Here is a 17,776-nt window from a genome sequence, read left to right as displayed (position 1 = left end):
CATTTTCTTCCAAAAGTTTGAAGGTTTCTGGATGTAGGCTTAAATCTTTTATCCATTTGGATTTGATCTTAGTATATGGTGAGAGATGTGGGTCTATCTTTTCGTTTCTACAGGCTATCAACCAGTTGTGCCAACAGCATTTATTGAACAGACCTTCCCATTTGCCGAGGTTGTCGTTTGTCTTTTTGTCAAAGATTATTTGGCTGTATTTGTGTGGGTTCCCATCTGGTGTTTTGTTGGGAGCACTGCACGAGTGTCCTGCCCTAAAATAATGACTGGTTCAAGGCCAGGAGGCAGCAGGAAGACAGGAGGTCACAGGTGAGGCGGATCTGCCTCCTTTCCAGGGCCTGGCCAGTCAGGTAGCACCCAGTGGACCCACGGGAATGCAAGTGATGGGAGTGAGAGCTGAAATTGCTATGGCAATAAGTATAGTTATTGTTATTTTATAGGCTAGCCTGTTTTTGCAATTTTTTGGAGCATAGAAAATGTAGCTGTTTTAGCTGCTTCTATAATTTTTAGCTAGAGGAATTAAGGATGCTTTTATTAAAGAAGAGTGTTTTTGATTATTGTTTTATTTATGGGGTTGCAGGGTCTATAGTTGTAGAGGGATTTAATATTTGTAATTTTTGTTTTTAGATTTATATTTTTTCCCTTGTAAACTATTTTCCCATTGAATAATGGGCAAGTTGTAGAAATAGAAATGTAGTAGGAATGTACTACTGATTAGCAGGTAATCGCATGTGCCTTGGCCTTGGAGTCCTGGCTGCCGCTCCATGGCTACTGTTGAAGAATGAATAATGGCTTGCTTTGAAGAATATAAATACAGTGTTTTAAAGAATTATCTCTGGGGACACTTGCTTAGCCCTGAAGTGCAGACGGAATGACCGAATGTCTGTACATGCCCCCTTAGTCTTGAAGTAAAAAAATAGAACAATTAGTTGCTTGTGCAGAAGCTTGTGAAGTTTTGAGTAAATAAAAAGGACAGCTTTTTCTTGGGCTGTGGTGAGAACGCATCAAGTGTCAGTGTCTGTGTCTTTCTTTATCGCCGACTCCACGCACCCTTCCCGAGCTCCGAACTCTCGGCTGGAGCTGGACTCCGGCAAGTGTTTCTATTCTGCTCCATTGATCTTCTTCTCTATTTTTTTGCCAGTACCAGGCTGTTTTGATAACCACTGCCCTATAGTATGTCCAGAGGTCTGGGACTTTGATTCCCCCTGCTAAGTCTGTAAGTAGTTGCTTCACGAAGCTAGGCGCATTGGAATTAGGTGCATATATGTTCACGATTGTAGTTACTTCTTGATGGATCAGTCCCTTCACCAATATATAATGTCCTTCTCTGTCCTTTTTGATGTCTGTCAGCTTGACGTCTAGGTCATCTGAGATTAGAACAGCTACGCCAGCCTTTTTTTCTCGTCCATTGGCATGAAATGTCTTTTTCCATCCTTTCACTTTAAATTTCTTACAGGATTTTCTGGTTAGATGTGTCTCTTGTAAGCAACATGTAGTTGCGTGCTATTTGATGATCCATTCCGTTAATCTATGCCTTTTGATTGGTGAGTTTAAGCCATTTGTGTTTAGAGATAATATTGAGAGGAACTGGTTTTGGGCTGCCATGAGTTTAAGTGTGCAAGTGTGTATTTGCGACTATTAGAGTTTTTGATTAGTTGACTTTGCTTGTATGGATTTTAGTGGGGAGGTCTTCCCATTTGCCATCTTTGATTTTGGTTTATATTTTTTCTTTCTGGGTTTAGCATAAACTGAGCTCAGAGTGAATTTATTTCTGACTCAGTGAACTGCATCTATGTGGCATTCTACAGGTTCCACCCAATACAGGTCTGGGTAGCCCTTAGACCTGTTGGCCAGCAAATTAAGAACTCTAGTAGTGGTACATCAGGTGCCATTATGTACACCATGGCAAACACTTTAAGACTGAAGGGACAACAGTGAACTGCGCATGTGCTGATCTCACCAGAACTATGTTCCACGGATTGCACTGGTCCCTCAGGAAAATATACTCACTGTGGCATCGTATGGGTCCAAATAGGTCTGTATGGCACCCAGACCTAACAGCCAACAGGTTCCAGCAAGATCAGCACCGACAACAACCACCTTGCAATATGGGACACCTGGTGTCTCTCTAATCCTGGGACCTCCTCCAACTGAAAGTGGGAGAAAGGTTGCAGACACAACGGTTCAACCTCAGCACAATATCACAGAAGGTGGAGAGTGGTGAGCCAGAAGTTGGGGCTACGGGAGTTCTTTGTGGAAATCTAACATAAGAACCCAGACCTGGAATTGTTGGAGTGTCACAATTGGCTGCAAGCAAAGAGTTGTGCATCAACTGAAATAAATAAAATCAAAGTGCAGACCTGTGGGTGATGCAGCTTAGAAACCTACCCCAGGGAGAAGACTCTGCTAATCAGAAGTACAATGACCAAGAGTGAAAGAAGAGACAAGGGCACAATGAATATTAGTAAAAACTCCCCTGCAAAGGATCAAAACCCTATACCAACCTCAGAGTTAGATGAGGAAGACATTGAGAAAATGGGGGACACAGAATTCAGAAAACTCATTTTAAAGCTTCTGATCAACAATGAGAAGCACATACAATAGTTCAAACAATTTAAGGAAGCACTAAAGCAAATCAAGGCTAATATATTAGAAATTAAGAACACAGTAGAGCAAATTAAAAGCACAGTAGAGAGTCTCCAATATAGAATGAAGCAAGCAGAAGAAAGAATCTCAGAATTGGAAGATATTTCCTGTCACCAGGGGAAAGCAATGAGGTGGTCACATTATGTGGTTAAGAACTCGCATTTATTTTAACATATTGGTTACTCATTACTATGTCAATTAAATCCATGGTGATGTAAATTTTGCTGATGGTATGTTGGAGCTTTTAATTGATCAGGATGATACTCTGCTGGCTGTGTCTTCAAAGCAGAGAGGGTCTATCTAAGAAGCCGTTGAACTTGACTAGACAATAAGATGCTGGACTCTATGTTTGGTATATGCTTGCAATGAGGGAATCTCAACTGAACTTGAACTGTGGTTATGCAACAAGGTGGAGAATCCACCATGGTGGGAGGGTTTGGGGAGGGGTGAGGAGAATCCCAGTACCTATGAAAGTATGTCACATTATACAATGTAATAAAGAAAGAAAAAAAAAGAAAAAATGTGTCTCTTACCCTCAGTGCTCATCATTGTTGGTCTTAATAGGGCCTTGACTCTAAATATTAAGTAGCAGAAGTGCTCCAAGCTTGTCACACATGAGATGCAAGTCAATGGGCTTCACATTTCCCTCAAAACTAGTCAGGGGACCCACTCCTAAGTATTTTTTGTTTGTTTTTTTGGTTTTAAAAAGCAGAATCAGTGTGAGAACGACAGCAGCAGGGAAATATCTTCAATTCACTGGTTGATATGCTTCAATGGCTCAATTGCAGTAGCTGAGCTGCTGTAAAACCAGAAGACAAGAGCAAAACCATGGTGGATTGGTTAGGATCTCAGACAGCTTATCTACTATGTTAACAATGTTGGTCCTGGTGCTCACTCTTATAATTGAAAGACTTCAGGCACAGGCCAACATCTAGTAGCTCATACAATGGCAAGAAACTTACTGTGAGAAGCCGTGATACATGAAATCAGTGGAAATCAGAGCAGAAGTTGTGGCAGCTGACACATAAACTCCACCTGAAAGAGGAACTCCAAGAGTCTGATGTCAGACAATTCTTTTGTCTCTGAGATATGCCTCCTAGAGTCTTGGCTGTTTTTGACCAGCAGTCCCTAAGATTCCTGAGTGCCATGACAATGGTGTAGGTTGTTTGCAGAACCACCAGAGAAAAACTGGTGAGGGATGTTCATTAATTGGGAAGATCATACAAGCATATATACAGTGGAGGGGGAAGGCAGAAGGGTGGTCTCAACAGTACTCCCACCCTACACTGTTATTGTAACTGGTCAGTAGGCATGCTTATCTCGCTAGACACTCTAATCAAGTCACCAGTTACATTCTGTAAGCAGGGTTGGAAGCTTAGTGCTTTAGCCCATTTGCTGGCAGACCAAGATAAGCTAGCACCTGGGCTGGAATCTATACATTTGGGCATGATCATTATGTGTGACTGGTAAACAGGATGAAGGTTGCACTTAACTACTTTGAGTTGCTTATCAGGGAAATTCTAGCACTGCTTTGCCTCGGGGACAGAGAAATTGGGATACAGCCTACTACTCTGGATGTATGCTGAGTGAACAGGCCAAGATGGAGTCTCTATTAGCTGAGACCATAGCCAGGACTTTGCCTCAGAGACACAATGTGCCATGTGCCTATGGTGTCCCATATGAGATAAGCAGGCAGAGATGCAGGAGTGATTTCCCATACTTATTATTCAAGGAGAGACAGTGGCCAAATAGGATCTACATTTAGTCAGATATAACAGGAAAATCTTGCCTCTGGAAAAGATCCATCCTTCAAATCTGGGTGCTTATCATTACAAATTCAACGTGCATAATTTAATATCTACAGTTCCAGTATAATTCTGAAATAGGATGAGAAATTTTGCGATTATGGAAAAGATAAATGTGTAAATGACAAAGATGGAATTTGAAACAGGTGTTACATACTGAGCATTTATTATCAGCATTTAATCTGAAAACAGCATTCACATTTACTACCTCACAGCAAAGGGAGATCACATACAAATTGCATCTTAATTATTTTAGCAACAAATAACCTCTCTTCTGAAATAAAATGATACTCCTCATGTTTATTATTTAACACTTGCTGAGACTTTCAAAGTATGTTTCTACATCCATTGCCTTTTTACAATGTTTTGCATTTGCACTATTGCTAATGGCAGTTTTTTCATTCACCTTGGAACCTTCCACACGCCATAACAGGTTTATGGTGCCTAGTCTTTTGGTTGACATGCTGTTGTAGTTCTGAGGTCTGTGACTCTGCTAACAATTGACTTCAGAAAAATGATTTATCAGTCATTGCTGTGTGTTTGCTCATTTCTGTGAATATGCTACTTATTGAAGCATGTATGCTTTTCACTGTGCTGAAAAGGTTTGTGCATGAATTTTAACACACATGTTACACATTTCTGCTTTCTCACGTGAATTCAGATGTTTAGCAAAACTTGACAGCTTGCGACAGGATTTTCCACTCATTATATTCATGTGGTTCTTATCCTGTATGGATACTCTGACGTCGAATGAAACCTGTCTGGTAAGTAAAGGCTTGAAGATACACACAATATTCATAATGTTTCTCTCCTGTGTGGACTCTCTGATGCCTAATGAGTTGTGCCACATTAGAAAAGCCTTTTCCACACGCACTACAATCATGTTTTTTCTCCAGTGTAGATTATCTGATGTCTAATGAGGTGTGGCTACAAGGAAAGACTTTTCCACACTACATACATTCAAAAGGTTTTTCCCCTGTGTGAATTCTCTGATGAGTAATGAGGTCTGACTTACAAATAAAAGCTTTTCCACACTCACTACATTCATAAGGTTTTTCCCCAGTGTGGTTTCTCTGATGTCTAATGAGGTGTGGCTTACGAATAAAAGCTTTTCCACACTCACTACATTCATGAGGTTTTTCCCCAGTGTGGATTTTCTGATGTATGATCATGCTTGACTTATGAAGAAAAGCTTTTCCACACTCACTACATTTATACTGTTTCTCTCCAGTGTGAGTTCTCTGATGAGTAACGAGGTCTGACTTACAAGTAAAAGCTTTTCCACACTCACTACATTCATAAGGTTTTTCCCCAGTGTGGTTTCTCTGATGTCTAATGAGGTGTGGCTTACGAATAAAAGCTTTTCCACACTCACTACATTCATGAGGTTTTTCCCCAGTGTGGATTTTCTGATGTATGATCATGCTTGACTTATGAAGAAAAGCTTTTCCACACTCACTACATTTATACTGTTTCTCTCCAGTGTGAGTTCTCTGATGAGTAATGAGGTTTGACTTCTGATTAAAAGCTTTTCCACATTCACTACATTCAAAAGGTTTTTCACCTGTGTGTATTCTTTGATGTGATCTAATGCTTGACTTATGAACAAAAGCTTTTCCACACTCCCTGCATTCAAAAGGTTTTTCCCCAGTGTGGATTCTCTGATGTATGATCATGCTTGACTTATGAAGAAAAGATTTTCCACACTCACTACATTCATAAGGTTTTTCCCCAGTGTGGATTCTCTGATGAGTAATGAGCTGTGAATTACAAATAAAAGCTTTTCTACACTCACTACATTCATAAGGTTTTTCCCTTGTGTGTATTCTCTGATGAGTAATGAGGTTTGACTTACGAATAAAAGATTTTCCACACTCACTACATTCATAAGGTTTTTCCCCAGTGTGGATTGTCTGGTGGCTAATGAGGAGTGACTCATGAATAAAAGTTTTTCCACACTCACTACATTCATAAGGTTTTTCCCCAGTGTGAATTCTCTGATGAGTAATGAGCTGTGACTTACGAATAAAAGCTTTTCCACACTCACTACATTCATAAGGATTTTCCCCAGTGTGGATTCTCTGATGTATGGTCATGCTTGACTTACGAATAAAAGCTTTTCCACACTCACTACATTCATAAGGTTTTTCCCCAGTGTGGATTCTCTGATGTACAATTATGCTTGACTTATGAAGATAACCTTTTCCACACTCACTACATTGATAACGTTTTTCCCCAGTGTGCATTCTGTGACATGTGTTCATGTTTGACTTACGAGAAAAACCTTTTCCACACTCCCTGCATTCATCAAATTTCTCCTCTGTGTGGACCCTCTCATGTATGATTAGGCTTGACTTACAATGAAACTCTTTTCCACACTCCTTACATTGATAAGATTTTTTCCTTGTGTTGAGTCTCTGTTGACCAATTAGAGATGATTGCCAGTGAAAGCCTTTTGTGTGCTCATTGCATTCATACTGATTCTCTGCACTTCGAATGATCTGATCTCTAATGAGTTCTGACTTCTGGTATATGTTTTCTTTACATTCGTTGGACACATACAAATATTCTCCTGTGTCAGTTCTCTGTTTGGTGGTAAGGCAAGATTTATAGTAGCCAACATGAATTGCTTCTCCCACACTGACAGCTTGCTGATTACATGGATCTTTGGAATAAATTTGCTCACACATAAGGATTATCTTCTTCCCGCTGAAAGTTTTGTCATTTCCATTGTGTTCAAAGGACTGCTGACAAATCTGGATCTTGTCAAACTGACTGAAAATTTCATCACTCTCAAGGTTGTTCTCCAGGACATTAGAGGCATGCCTCTTTTCAAATGCTATTTCATCAGGCTTCCTGTGGGAAAAGCAATTTAAAAGAAACTGTGATATCATTTTCTCTACATTGAAAAATCACCAGATCTTTGAGCCCCTCCAGGGAGTTGTTTCCCCCTTGCCTCTTCCAAGTTCAACTGGTAAATTAACTGTAAAAATTTGGTCTACATCTGGTTTTCATTATCTTTTAATACACTATGTTAAGGGAAAGAATCACTGAGCTTTCCTGGTAACATTTGGTTCAGTGGAAAATATGGGACTTGAGAAAGAATTTTGGCTCTTTTACAAGAATTATGAGGCTAAACAGAGCAAAGGGAAGACTCCACAAGTTTTGTACTAAACCTCTGGAAATGATCCTTGGCACTTCATGCCTCTGCACAAAGAGGAATACAACCACACACCCACATAATCCCCAGCCAATGCCTAGCTCCAGCTCAACCTCCAGATGCATTGTAGTTGGATAGGCTTCAGCAAACAGCAACATGAAGTGGAATTGGGGTAAGACTAGAATGAGCCAGGCTGCAATATATGCTGGTGGAAAATGAGTGGAGACAAGGAGCTCAGGAGGATGATGGTGGTGGACACATGATCCCTGGGTGCAGGAGATCCAGTGGGGACCTCATAGCCTTGTCTGGACCCTTTGGCACAGCTGTGTGATGAGCCCCAGTGGCTGTATGTGTGGCGGTTTATGTTGCTTGGTGTGTGTCCTTGGCTGGCCAGTGCAATGGGTTCTGGGTCTGTGAGTTCTGGGAGTAGAGGGTGTGGCAGGCCTCAGGTCACCTGGCTTGGATACTTTACATGCCTGCATGGTGGTGCTAGGTGCTAGCTCAGTGAGCGCTGAGGGTGGGGCTCCACTGGGGCAGGATTGACTGGCTCAAGGTCTTGGTGCACTTGCAAGAACTGGTAATCCTCAGTTGAAAAGGAGTATTGGACAACTGGCACAGCTCCATCTGGAGATGGAAGCCCACTGAGGCCTGGAAAGCACATCTGGACCATCCAAGAGAAAGGAGAGGGAAGAGATTGAATAACTACCCCAGCCATATGATGACATCAAATATCTGGGAGAAAGGAGACACTAAGGTCAACCATGTCAGCCAATGAACATTGAAAAGGTTCCCTCTTGCTTGAATTGTTGAGATGGACATCATCTCAGAAGTATAAGTATCACCTGGACAGAAACCTTGGAGGGTGTGCCACATTGACATCCTGGTTTGGTATCAGGGGTCCAGTGCCAATCCTTAACTACTAGGATGGTTGGGAGGCTTGGTATAGCTCCTCTGAATATCATTTAACCCTGACCCAAAATAGGAAGGAAAAATAGAAAATTTGGAAATGATCACACCAATTTCTCCATAATTCTCTAAATGCATGCACACACACACATTGAGTGCAATTAAATAACACACACACACACAGAGAGAGAAACCCAACTCATGAAAAAAAAATGATTAGGTCGCACACTCTCAGTCCCACCCACTTCTTGATGTTGGAGGTGGGTAGAGCCTAGGCCTGCCTTGTTCCGAAGGTATCCACTCCCAGTGTACTCAGCAGGAAGGGCAAAGCCTCTTGAGTCCAGGCAGGCCAAGGCCCAGCTCATCAAATGGTCATAGTGGCTGAACCTAGGATCACAAGCATGGACTCCAATCTGGCTCGGGTCCTCCCAGGAACAGCAAGTGTACGTGAGAATAGAGAAAATACGTAGATTTCTACTAAATACCAGTTGCTCACATTCAGGATGTGGATACAGAAACTGGATCTCAAAGTCATTTTTTAAATCGATCTTTTTTGAGACAGAGAAGTCTTATTTGCAAAGTGATCATGTGAGCAGGGCAAGAGGAGGAAAGAGGAAAGCACTTCTCAAGAGAAAACTAGGTGGTGGTGTGCTTCTTAAAATTGGAGACACCATTTAGTAACTTGAATGTTGTCCCAACCATTGGTTGCTGAAGCAGGATGTATAACTGGAAAAAAGGACCCACTCCTCTGTTTTCTTCCAGTTCCTGTGAATCCCATCCTTCTACCCTATTCCACACTTCTACGTTTCTATACTAGTTAAAGAAAATAATCACTGAGCTTTTCTGGTAACATTTGGTTCTGTACACAACATAGGACTTTAAAAAGACTTCTGGCTCTTATACAAGAGCTGTATGGCTGGACTTAGCAAAGAGGAGAGTCCACAAGGTTTGTAGTAAGCTTGTGGAAATGACACTTGGCATCCCGTGCCTCTGCACAAACATAAACACATCCAACCACACACGTAATCCCCAGTCACTGCTTACCTCCAGCTAATCCTCCAGATTGATTGTGCTTTTAGGAGATAGGTGGTGGAGATAGGAAGTATGAAAGGTTAGGACTTTAAAGTCTCTAATCACCAACTGCCTTTTTCACATTTGCTATTATGTCAATTTTCATTTTAGAAGCAAATCTCTGGGTCTTCATATTTTAAAAACTGTTGGATTGACAGTATCCAGAAGAGGCCAATTTTCTTCATGACTTGATACTCTCTAAATGGATCCTAAATCCCAACTACCTGACATGGGACTAAAACTCTGGCCTCCTTTTTCTTTTTTATGTTTTTTTTATTCATTGTATTATGTGACATATTTTCATAGGTACTGGAATTCTCCCCACCCCTCCTCAAACCCTGCCCCAATGGTGGATTCCTCCACCATGGGATTAAGGGGCTGGTCCCCTCACTGGACAGCTACTCCCAATGGAGAGCGTGGGCTGGGATGGGGACAGACCAGACTAAGCAAGGCTGCAACACCTGTGCGCTGCATGTGGACTAGAATAGGGAAAAGCCAGGCTGGGCTGATTATTCCTGTGGGTGCAAGCATAAATTAGAGTGGGTGAGGGTTGTTTGGGCTTGGCTGCAGCATCAGCTGGCACTGAGGACTAATTCTGTCAAGTCAAATCACAGAACCACCCAAAGAGTGCATAAACCGGGATTGAGAGAGACCTGGGAGGGAAATATTGGGTTCCCCATTCTTGGGTCACTACTCCCGTGGGAGGCCATGGAAACTAGGACGGGGGCTGAGGTGTCTACAGAGAGGCACTCAACAACATCCTTGAGGGCTGGATGGCTGAGTTGGTTAGATGGAACTAAGCTTTAATACCCATTGATAAGTACAAGAGCCAAATAGGATGGGGACAAACTGGTCTACTGCTACACATACTGGCAAATCAGGGTAGGGGGCAGGCCAGGTGAGCGTTATTGTGGGTCGCCCTGTCTAGGCTGCAGCTCCCACTGGTTGATGTAAGGGCCGAGCATGTGCTGGGCAGAACCATACTGGACTGCAACACCCACTGGTTCCAGTGGAAGTCGGGACTGAAAACAGAACCAACCCAGCAATTGCAACTACGAGCTGATTGGAGTGATGGACTGTGCCGGGCCCTGTGCTTGCTAGAACAAAGAAGAATCTGTTCTGGGAATACCTCAAAGTTTCTTTGGAGAGCTCCCCAATCACACTACTGGACTCAGAACTCTAACCAGAAAAGACAGAAGACAGAACAGGTCAATCATTCATCTCAGTTATATGTTGGCAGTGAAATATGGGGCAAACGGAGACTTTATGATGGACCCTATCAATCAGTGGATGACCTCATTGAGCAAAACTGGCAGCGATTCATAACTGGAGAACTATTAAAACCACTTGAGCAAATATCTCAGAGCATGCCCCACATCCGGGACTTGAGGTGGTCAGAAAATCCGGTGGGGCTTCTCCCTCAATATCCCCCTTTACCTCAGATGCATGATGGAAACAATATGGACATAATAGTATTACCCACAAAAATAAAAAAATCAATGTGATCTTGGAAGATGATGTTTGTGATAACATCTTACCAAAATGCCTTTTACTATTTCTGCTCTCTTGGCTGCCCCACTCATCATATGAAAATTGAGGGTGTTAGGTCCCTACATGTAGCAGGAACCTATGCTTAGGGTTGTCCTCCCACATTGACCATATCATAGTCAAGGATGTGAATTCCCTAGATGCAGTGGAAATCTATTCTTTCCCTCTTTCACTAATCTTTATGTCCCTCCTTCTCTGATATACTTCCTCCCTTAACTGATTCAAGACTAAGTTGTAGAATCAGGAATGTAATAGGAATGTGTAATAGATTGACATGTACCATCTATTGAGAACTTCTTGACCACAGGATTGGGTCGGCTGGTATCCTGCCTCAAGGGGAAACAATTGGCAAAACTATCCTTAGGAATGCCCCCTTTTACCAGGTGTGAAAAGAATTGGTGAAGGCTTCTGTATAAAATAAAGAGGACAGTTTTTAAAATTGTCTGCTATGATCCTGAAGCTGCAGTGGTCCGTTTATTTTCTATGCCTACTCCAAGCACTCTTCTCAAGTTCAGAGCTTCACTTGAGCTGGACTCTGGCAACGGGCAGAAAACTGAATGTTAAGTGGGGCTGCCAGGGCACAAACAAGTGTCCATATATGCCCCAGGGCATGCAACATGAGGGACAGCCAATAGGCTACCATGCCGTGCCCTTGGGTTTCATCTATAGAAATGACTTATGTGGGCCTTTGGATGACCCCCTGTACATTTCATACATGAGTTCAGAAAAAGCCAGTTTCTTCAACTTTGTCACTCATGTGGCTGCCTACCTCTGAGAGCTGAACAGCCATAGAATGGCTGGTGCAGATTTGAAGCTGTGAAGTAGCAGCTATTTCCTTGCTGGTTGAGAGACAACCAATACAATGGGAAGTGTCTTACTCACAGGTTCCTGTCCAGACAAGGAATGCTCAGGGCACACTTAGAAATCTAAGACCCCCGAACTGAGCCATATATGAGCTGTATGTGGGTATTGACGAGCCATGGCTGGGCTGAAACTTCCAACAGCAGGAACAAGAATGGGTTGAAGACCAGTTAAGAAAGGCCGCTGCTCCTGCTGGGGCAAGAGACGAAATGAACGGTGCTGGCCCATGGACCTGCTGGTATGCATGAAACCTGACACCAGAGGGGTCTGATGGAGGAACCTGAACAGTTCCTCTGACAGGACACTGACTTTACAAATAAACACAGGAAGCATGGAGGTAAACAACACAGAGGGGCTATGGGAAGTGTCCCACTTACATACATTTCGCTCGGGTTGGGGGCGGACCAGGCTGACAGCTCGCGTCATCCACTGGCAAGTCCGAATGCTGAAGCTGGGTGGGGGTCTGGCCAGGTTCGGTTGTGATAGAAATAGTACACAACACAAAATGGCAGGGTGAGGCTGCCTGTGCCTGTTAGGAACGCAGCACCCAACCAGCACACCTCCCACTGGTTTAGGTGAGAGCCGAGTGTGTGATGGGCAGAACCAGGATGGACTGCAATACTCATTGGTTCCAGTGGAGGTTGGGGCTGAGAACAGAACCAGCCCAGCAGTTGCAACCACCAGCTGATCGGGGTGATGGACTATGGCGGGCACTGTGCTTACTAGCACATGTAGGAACCTGATCTGGGAACACCTCAAACTTTCTTTGGGGACTCCCTTCATCAAAATGGAGGAAATAGAACATTAATCAAGAAAAGATGGAAGAAGGAGTAGATCAATCAACCACCTTAGCTATATGTTGGCAGTGAAATACTGGACAAGGGGAGACTCTGATGGACTATGTCAATCAGTGGACTCTGCACCAGCCTCATTGTGCCTCGATTGTGGATGATGGTAGGTTGGAGCTTCTAACTGAACAGGTTGACGCTCTGCTGGTTCTGCCTTCGGACCAGAGAGGACCTCTCTAAGAACCTTCTGAAAAATTTTGCTGTCTCCATTCAAGAGGCACACCATCTCCAGGCTCTCTCCCAAGAAATGCTATTTGATTCCCTCTGCTTTTTACATTCACCTGGTCACTTTGCAAATAAAACTTCTGTCTCCAAATGAAAAAAAAAAAGTAGAAAGAAAGAAAGAAATCCTATTTATCAAGTCTCATTTTTATACAATTTCCCTTTCATATTGTGCTGCAATTATGGCCAGAGCTAATGCTAAGCATCTTTGTGGCAATGCAGCTCTCTTTTCAGTTATTCTATAATTTTTGTAATTAAAACTTGCCTGAAGATTATTTCTTGACCTTTCTGATTAGCTCCAAACAGCTCATTCTTTCCATGGGGATCTGAAATGAGGAAGAGTAACCATATCTAAGAATCACATCTGAATGTTTCTTTTCAAATGTTCCAATGAAGCCAATGAGATTTGTTGCCAATCTAGATACAGCACATTTTAATATTAGTGAAATGTGGACATTTATGAGCATTTTTAAATAGGCATTACATCTCATCTATTAATGCCTTAATATAATACGTAGTTTTTAAAATTAAAATTTCAATTATGTGACATTGTGTATTTAACTTAAAGCAGGATATGACAGAAAATATGGTATAAAAATTCAAAATAAGGCTTGGGGTATCTTACATCCTTTCTCAGCACTAGTTTGTCTTTTCCTGACTACTCTGCTTCAAAAATAACTTCCTGAAAATGTATCTTGGGAGGTGGCAGATGTGATTCAAGTGTTTGGGATCATGAAAAGACCCACATATACTTCTAGATTTATGGTGACAGGCTGGCATATTGCTAGAATAAACCTGTACATGGAGACTATAGAATGCCTGTGTCTCACCAGCTGTCCTTTTGAAAGAAACTCGAAGTAAAACTCAAATATAATTCCAGTCAACATTTACTGAGCTATGTATCAACTCCCCTGCCAATTATGTGCTGACCTACCTGGAAGTCTCTGCTTCACAGGTTTCTCCACTGTCCATGGTGCTGATCCTTGCTCCAACTTGAAGATCACATCAGGCTTTGTCATGGAGTACCCTGTTCATGGAGAATGATGCAGATTTTACGAAATCACCATTAGTCCTACCAATTACTACACCTTATAAACTCTTCTTTCATTAGCAAACTATACAGAAGTGTTCTGCTTAGGCATGACAGAGTTTCACTCACCCAATGACAGCAGATTGTTATAGGTCTCAAGCATCACCTCCCTGTACAGGGTCCTCTGCGTATTGTCCATTGTCTGCCATTCTTCCTGGGTAAAGTCCACAGCCACATCTTCAAAGGACACCAACACCTGTAACAGCACATGTCTCCTCAGTTCTGCATTATTAAATAGAAACAGTGACAGTGCATTCTTTGTGTACTAAATTTGCAACATCTATGGACGCAGTTTAATTTATAATTTATACAGCATCATAGAATAACAGTTAAATGAAAGTATCTTGTGCTGTATTACTTTTGCAATTCTAATATTACAACAGAATATTCCTTATTCTATTAAAGGTTGTGTTCTCTAAAGATTCTCATTCTAACGAACTGTTGAAGGCATTGTTAGAATAGCTCTCCAAGCGGAAGATATCACTCTGTTATTGCCACTCTGATTTTCAACTAAATTAACATAAGCAATCATATTGACACTGAGCCAAAAAATTAACTCAGCATTTATGATACTAAGCTGAGTTTAATTCTTCTGTGTGTGTTCAATTTGCATCTTCTAGGAATGCAGCTTAATTTACAATCTATATGGCAAATAAGGTAAAAACAAAACATTTTGTCCCGTATTACGTTTGCAATTCTAAAGCTACAATTCCATTATTATCCTGCATCAGATTGTTTTCTATAATGAGCATAAAATTAGTTCATTGTGCAATCTTCAGATACACATGAGCTAAATAACATGCTAGATTAGGTAATTAAGATAAATGCTTAATATTGCGCAAGATAATGAGATTTTTGAATAGCTTACTAATGATATCCTCAAACATACTGAGATACTTAAAAATATTATAAAGCGATAATAAAATTCAATTTTCTTATTTTCTTATTTTCAATTTTTCTTCTGTCAATTTGTTGGTATCAGCTAGTCATAGCCTGCCAGCAAAACAGAAGATATACATATAAGACAAATGCCATGCTGTAACAAACCTAATCCTTTTTTTTTTTTTTTAATGTTTTGGAAGCTCTTTAGCATTAAGCAGTTATCTGGGTTTTTCTTTTTCTTTTTTTTTTTTTTGTTATTAAACCCTTTGATATTCGGTCAAAGGATTCTTTTTTTGTGTGTAAGATTTATTTATTTTATTACATTCAGATATACAGAGAGGAGGAGAGAGAGGAAATCTTCCATCCAATGATTCACTCCCCAAGTGAGTGCAACAGCTGGTGCACGCAGAACTGAAGCTGGGAACCTGGAACCTCTTCCGAGTCTCCCACGTGGGTGCAGGGTCCCAATGCATTGGACCATCCTCGACTGCTTTCCCAGGCCACAAGCAGGGAGCTGGATGGGAAGTGGAGCTACCAGGACTAGAACCGGTGCCCATATGGGATCCCAGGGTGTTCAAGGCAAGGACATTTTCCTCTAGGCCACGATGCTGGGCCTTGTGTTTTCATTTTTATTCCAGTTATTTATTTATGACTTTTAACAATAAAACAGAGTTAATGTAACTGATATATATCATTTTAACAGCGTGGTACTTCTTTTCAATCTTCCCTTTTCCCCTGTTATTTTTTTTATGTGATCCCAGTTTTCTTATTTTTTTCTTAACTCATCAAATTTTAATTCAGAGGAAATTCAAGGTTTTTTTTTTTAATTACATTGCATTATGTGACACAGTTTGATAGGCTCTGGGATTCCCCAACACTTCCCTATAAAAAAAAAAACCCTACCTTGTTTAGGGTTTTTAACATAAAATGGTGTTGGATTTTGTCGAAGGCTTTTTCTGCATCTATTGATACTATTATATGATTTTTTTGTTCTTCAGTTTTTGGATGTGGTGTATCACATTTATGGATTTCCATATGTTTAACCATCCCTGCGTTCCCGGGATAAATCCTACTTGGTCTGGATGAATGATCTGTCTGATGCTTTTTGAATTCTAGGATTTTGTTGAAAACCTTAGCATCAATGTTCATCATGGAGATCAGTCTGTATTTTTTCTTCTTCCCATGTTTTGTGATTAAAGTGATGTTGGCTTCATAGAATGAGTTTGGAAGAGTTGTTTCCTTTTCTATTATTTTGAAGAGCTTGTAGAGGATTGGAGTTAGCTCTGCTTGGAATGTTTTGTAGAATTCTGTAGTGAAGACACATGGTCCTGGGCTTTTCTTTGTTGGGAGATCTTTAATCATTGACTATTTCTGATTCAGTTTTGGGTTTGTTCAGGTCTTCTGTTGCCTCAGAAGTAAGTCTTGGTAAGCGGTGGAAGTCTAGAACCTTTAGATTTCTGGGTAGTTTTCTGATTTGTTGGAATACAGTTCCTTGTAGTAATTTTTAATTATTTCTTTAGTGATTATAATGTCTGTTGTTATGTTGCCTTTTTCATCTTTGATGCTGCTAATTCTCACTTTTTCTTGGTTTTATTTTTTTTTTTGTTTGTCAGTCGGGCCAGTGGGGAGTCTATTTTATTTATCTTCTCAAGAAACCAGCTTTTTGATTCATTGATTTTGTATATAGTTTATTTCTATTTGGTTTATCTCCTCCTTTGTTTTGATAATTTCTTGTTTCCTGTTGTTTGTGGGGTCATTTTGCTGCTGTTTTTCCATTTCCTGGAGGTGTGTGCTAAATTCCTGTATTTGGTGCCTTTCTTGGGCCTTGAGATGTGCGCCAATTGCAATGAGCTTACCACATAACACTGCGTTAGTGGTGTCCCACAAGCTTTGGAATGTTGTATCTGAGTTTTCATTGGTTTTCATAAATTTTTTTATCTCTTCTTTAATTTCTTCTCTAACCCATTGTTTGTTTAATCATACATTGCTCAGCCTCAAAGAGTTTATATATTTCCTGGGGCATTTTGAATTGTTAGTTTCCAATTTCATTCCGTGGCAGCCTGAAAAGGTGTATGGTATTATTCCGGGTTTTTTTGAAGTTAGTTTTACTTGCTTTGTTTCCTATCATGTGGTCTATCCTGGAGAAGGTTCCATGCATTGCTGAAAAAAAATGTTTAACCTGCGGCCTAGGAATGAAAGGTTCTATAAATGTCTACTAAGTCCAGTTGTTCCATTGTTTGTGTGAGCTCTGTAGTTTCTCTCTTGAGCTTTGGTCTTATTGATCTGTCTATTGGTGCTAACGGGTGTTCACATATGGCAGGATTATTGTACGTTCATCTGTATCTCCCTATAAGTCTATAAGTAATTGCTTCACGTAGCTGGGTGCATCTGAATTTGGGGCATAGATGTAAAGGATGGTAATCACTTCCTGATGGATCATTCCTTTCCACAATATAAAATGCACTTCCATGTCCTTTTGATGTAGTCACATTGAAGTTTATATCATCTGAAATTGGGACCACTACACCATCCTTTATTTCTCGTCCACTGCATGAAATATGTTTTTCTATCCCTTCAGTTTCAGTTTCTTACAATATTTTCTGGTTAGATGTGTCTCTTGTAGGCAACAGACACTTGGATCCTTTTGTTGATCCAATCTATTAATCTATGTCTTTTGACTGATTAATTTAGGCCACTTATGTTAAGAGTTGATACTGATTTATTGCTA

The 17,776-nt window shown here is 40.9% G+C and overlaps 2 protein-coding genes across 2 annotated transcripts in view; both read right to left on the bottom strand.

Annotated features, from left to right (window-relative positions):
• Positions 1-5,182: 5,182 nt before the first annotated feature.
• On the bottom strand, positions 5,183-7,354 carry LOC131482925 (zinc finger protein 883-like). The gene is made up of 3 exons (XM_058679156.1): positions 7,106-7,354; positions 5,415-6,877; positions 5,183-5,333 (listed from the first exon to the last, which is right to left on the bottom strand). The coding sequence occupies exons 1-3, from the start codon at positions 7,352-7,354 to the stop codon at positions 5,183-5,185; spliced, it is 1,863 nt and encodes a 620-aa protein (XP_058535139.1).
• A 5,620-nt stretch (positions 7,355-12,974) lies between these two features.
• Positions 12,975-17,776, bottom strand: part of LOC131482924 (zinc finger protein 334-like) — a 303,146-nt gene continuing 298,344 nt past the window's right edge. Inside the window, exons 3-6 of the mRNA XM_058679155.1 lie at positions 14,236-14,362; positions 14,011-14,103; positions 13,346-13,402; positions 12,975-13,054 (exon numbers count right to left, since the gene is read on the bottom strand). Of these exons, the coding sequence (XP_058535138.1) occupies positions 12,975-13,054; positions 13,346-13,402; positions 14,011-14,103; positions 14,236-14,362 (357 nt within the window). The remainder of the gene's footprint in view (positions 13,055-13,345; positions 13,403-14,010; positions 14,104-14,235; positions 14,363-17,776) is intronic.

Source organism: Ochotona princeps, chromosome 21, assembly GCF_030435755.1.
Source record: "Ochotona princeps isolate mOchPri1 chromosome 21, mOchPri1.hap1, whole genome shotgun sequence".
Taxonomy (NCBI): Eukaryota; Metazoa; Chordata; class Mammalia; order Lagomorpha; family Ochotonidae; genus Ochotona; species Ochotona princeps.
Note: the sequence above shows the minus strand (reverse complement) of the source record. Positions and strands in the feature narration are given on the sequence as shown.

What these genes read in the sequence shown, in the direction of transcription:
- LOC131482925 (XM_058679156.1), bottom strand. Translation starts at nt 7,354, where the DNA reads ATGATATCACAGTTTCTTTTAAATTGCTTTTCCCACAGGAAGCCTGAT. An exon ending in ATCCATGTAATCAGCAAGCT is followed by an intron (nt 6,878 to 7,105) that starts GTCAGTGTGGGA and finishes ATTGGTCAACAG; the next exon opens with AGACTCAACACAAGGAAAAA. An exon ending in GAAAAACCTTTTGAATGTAT is followed by an intron (nt 5,334 to 5,414) that starts GTAGTGTGGAAA and finishes ACATGATTGTAG; the next exon opens with TGCGTGTGGAAAAGGCTTTT.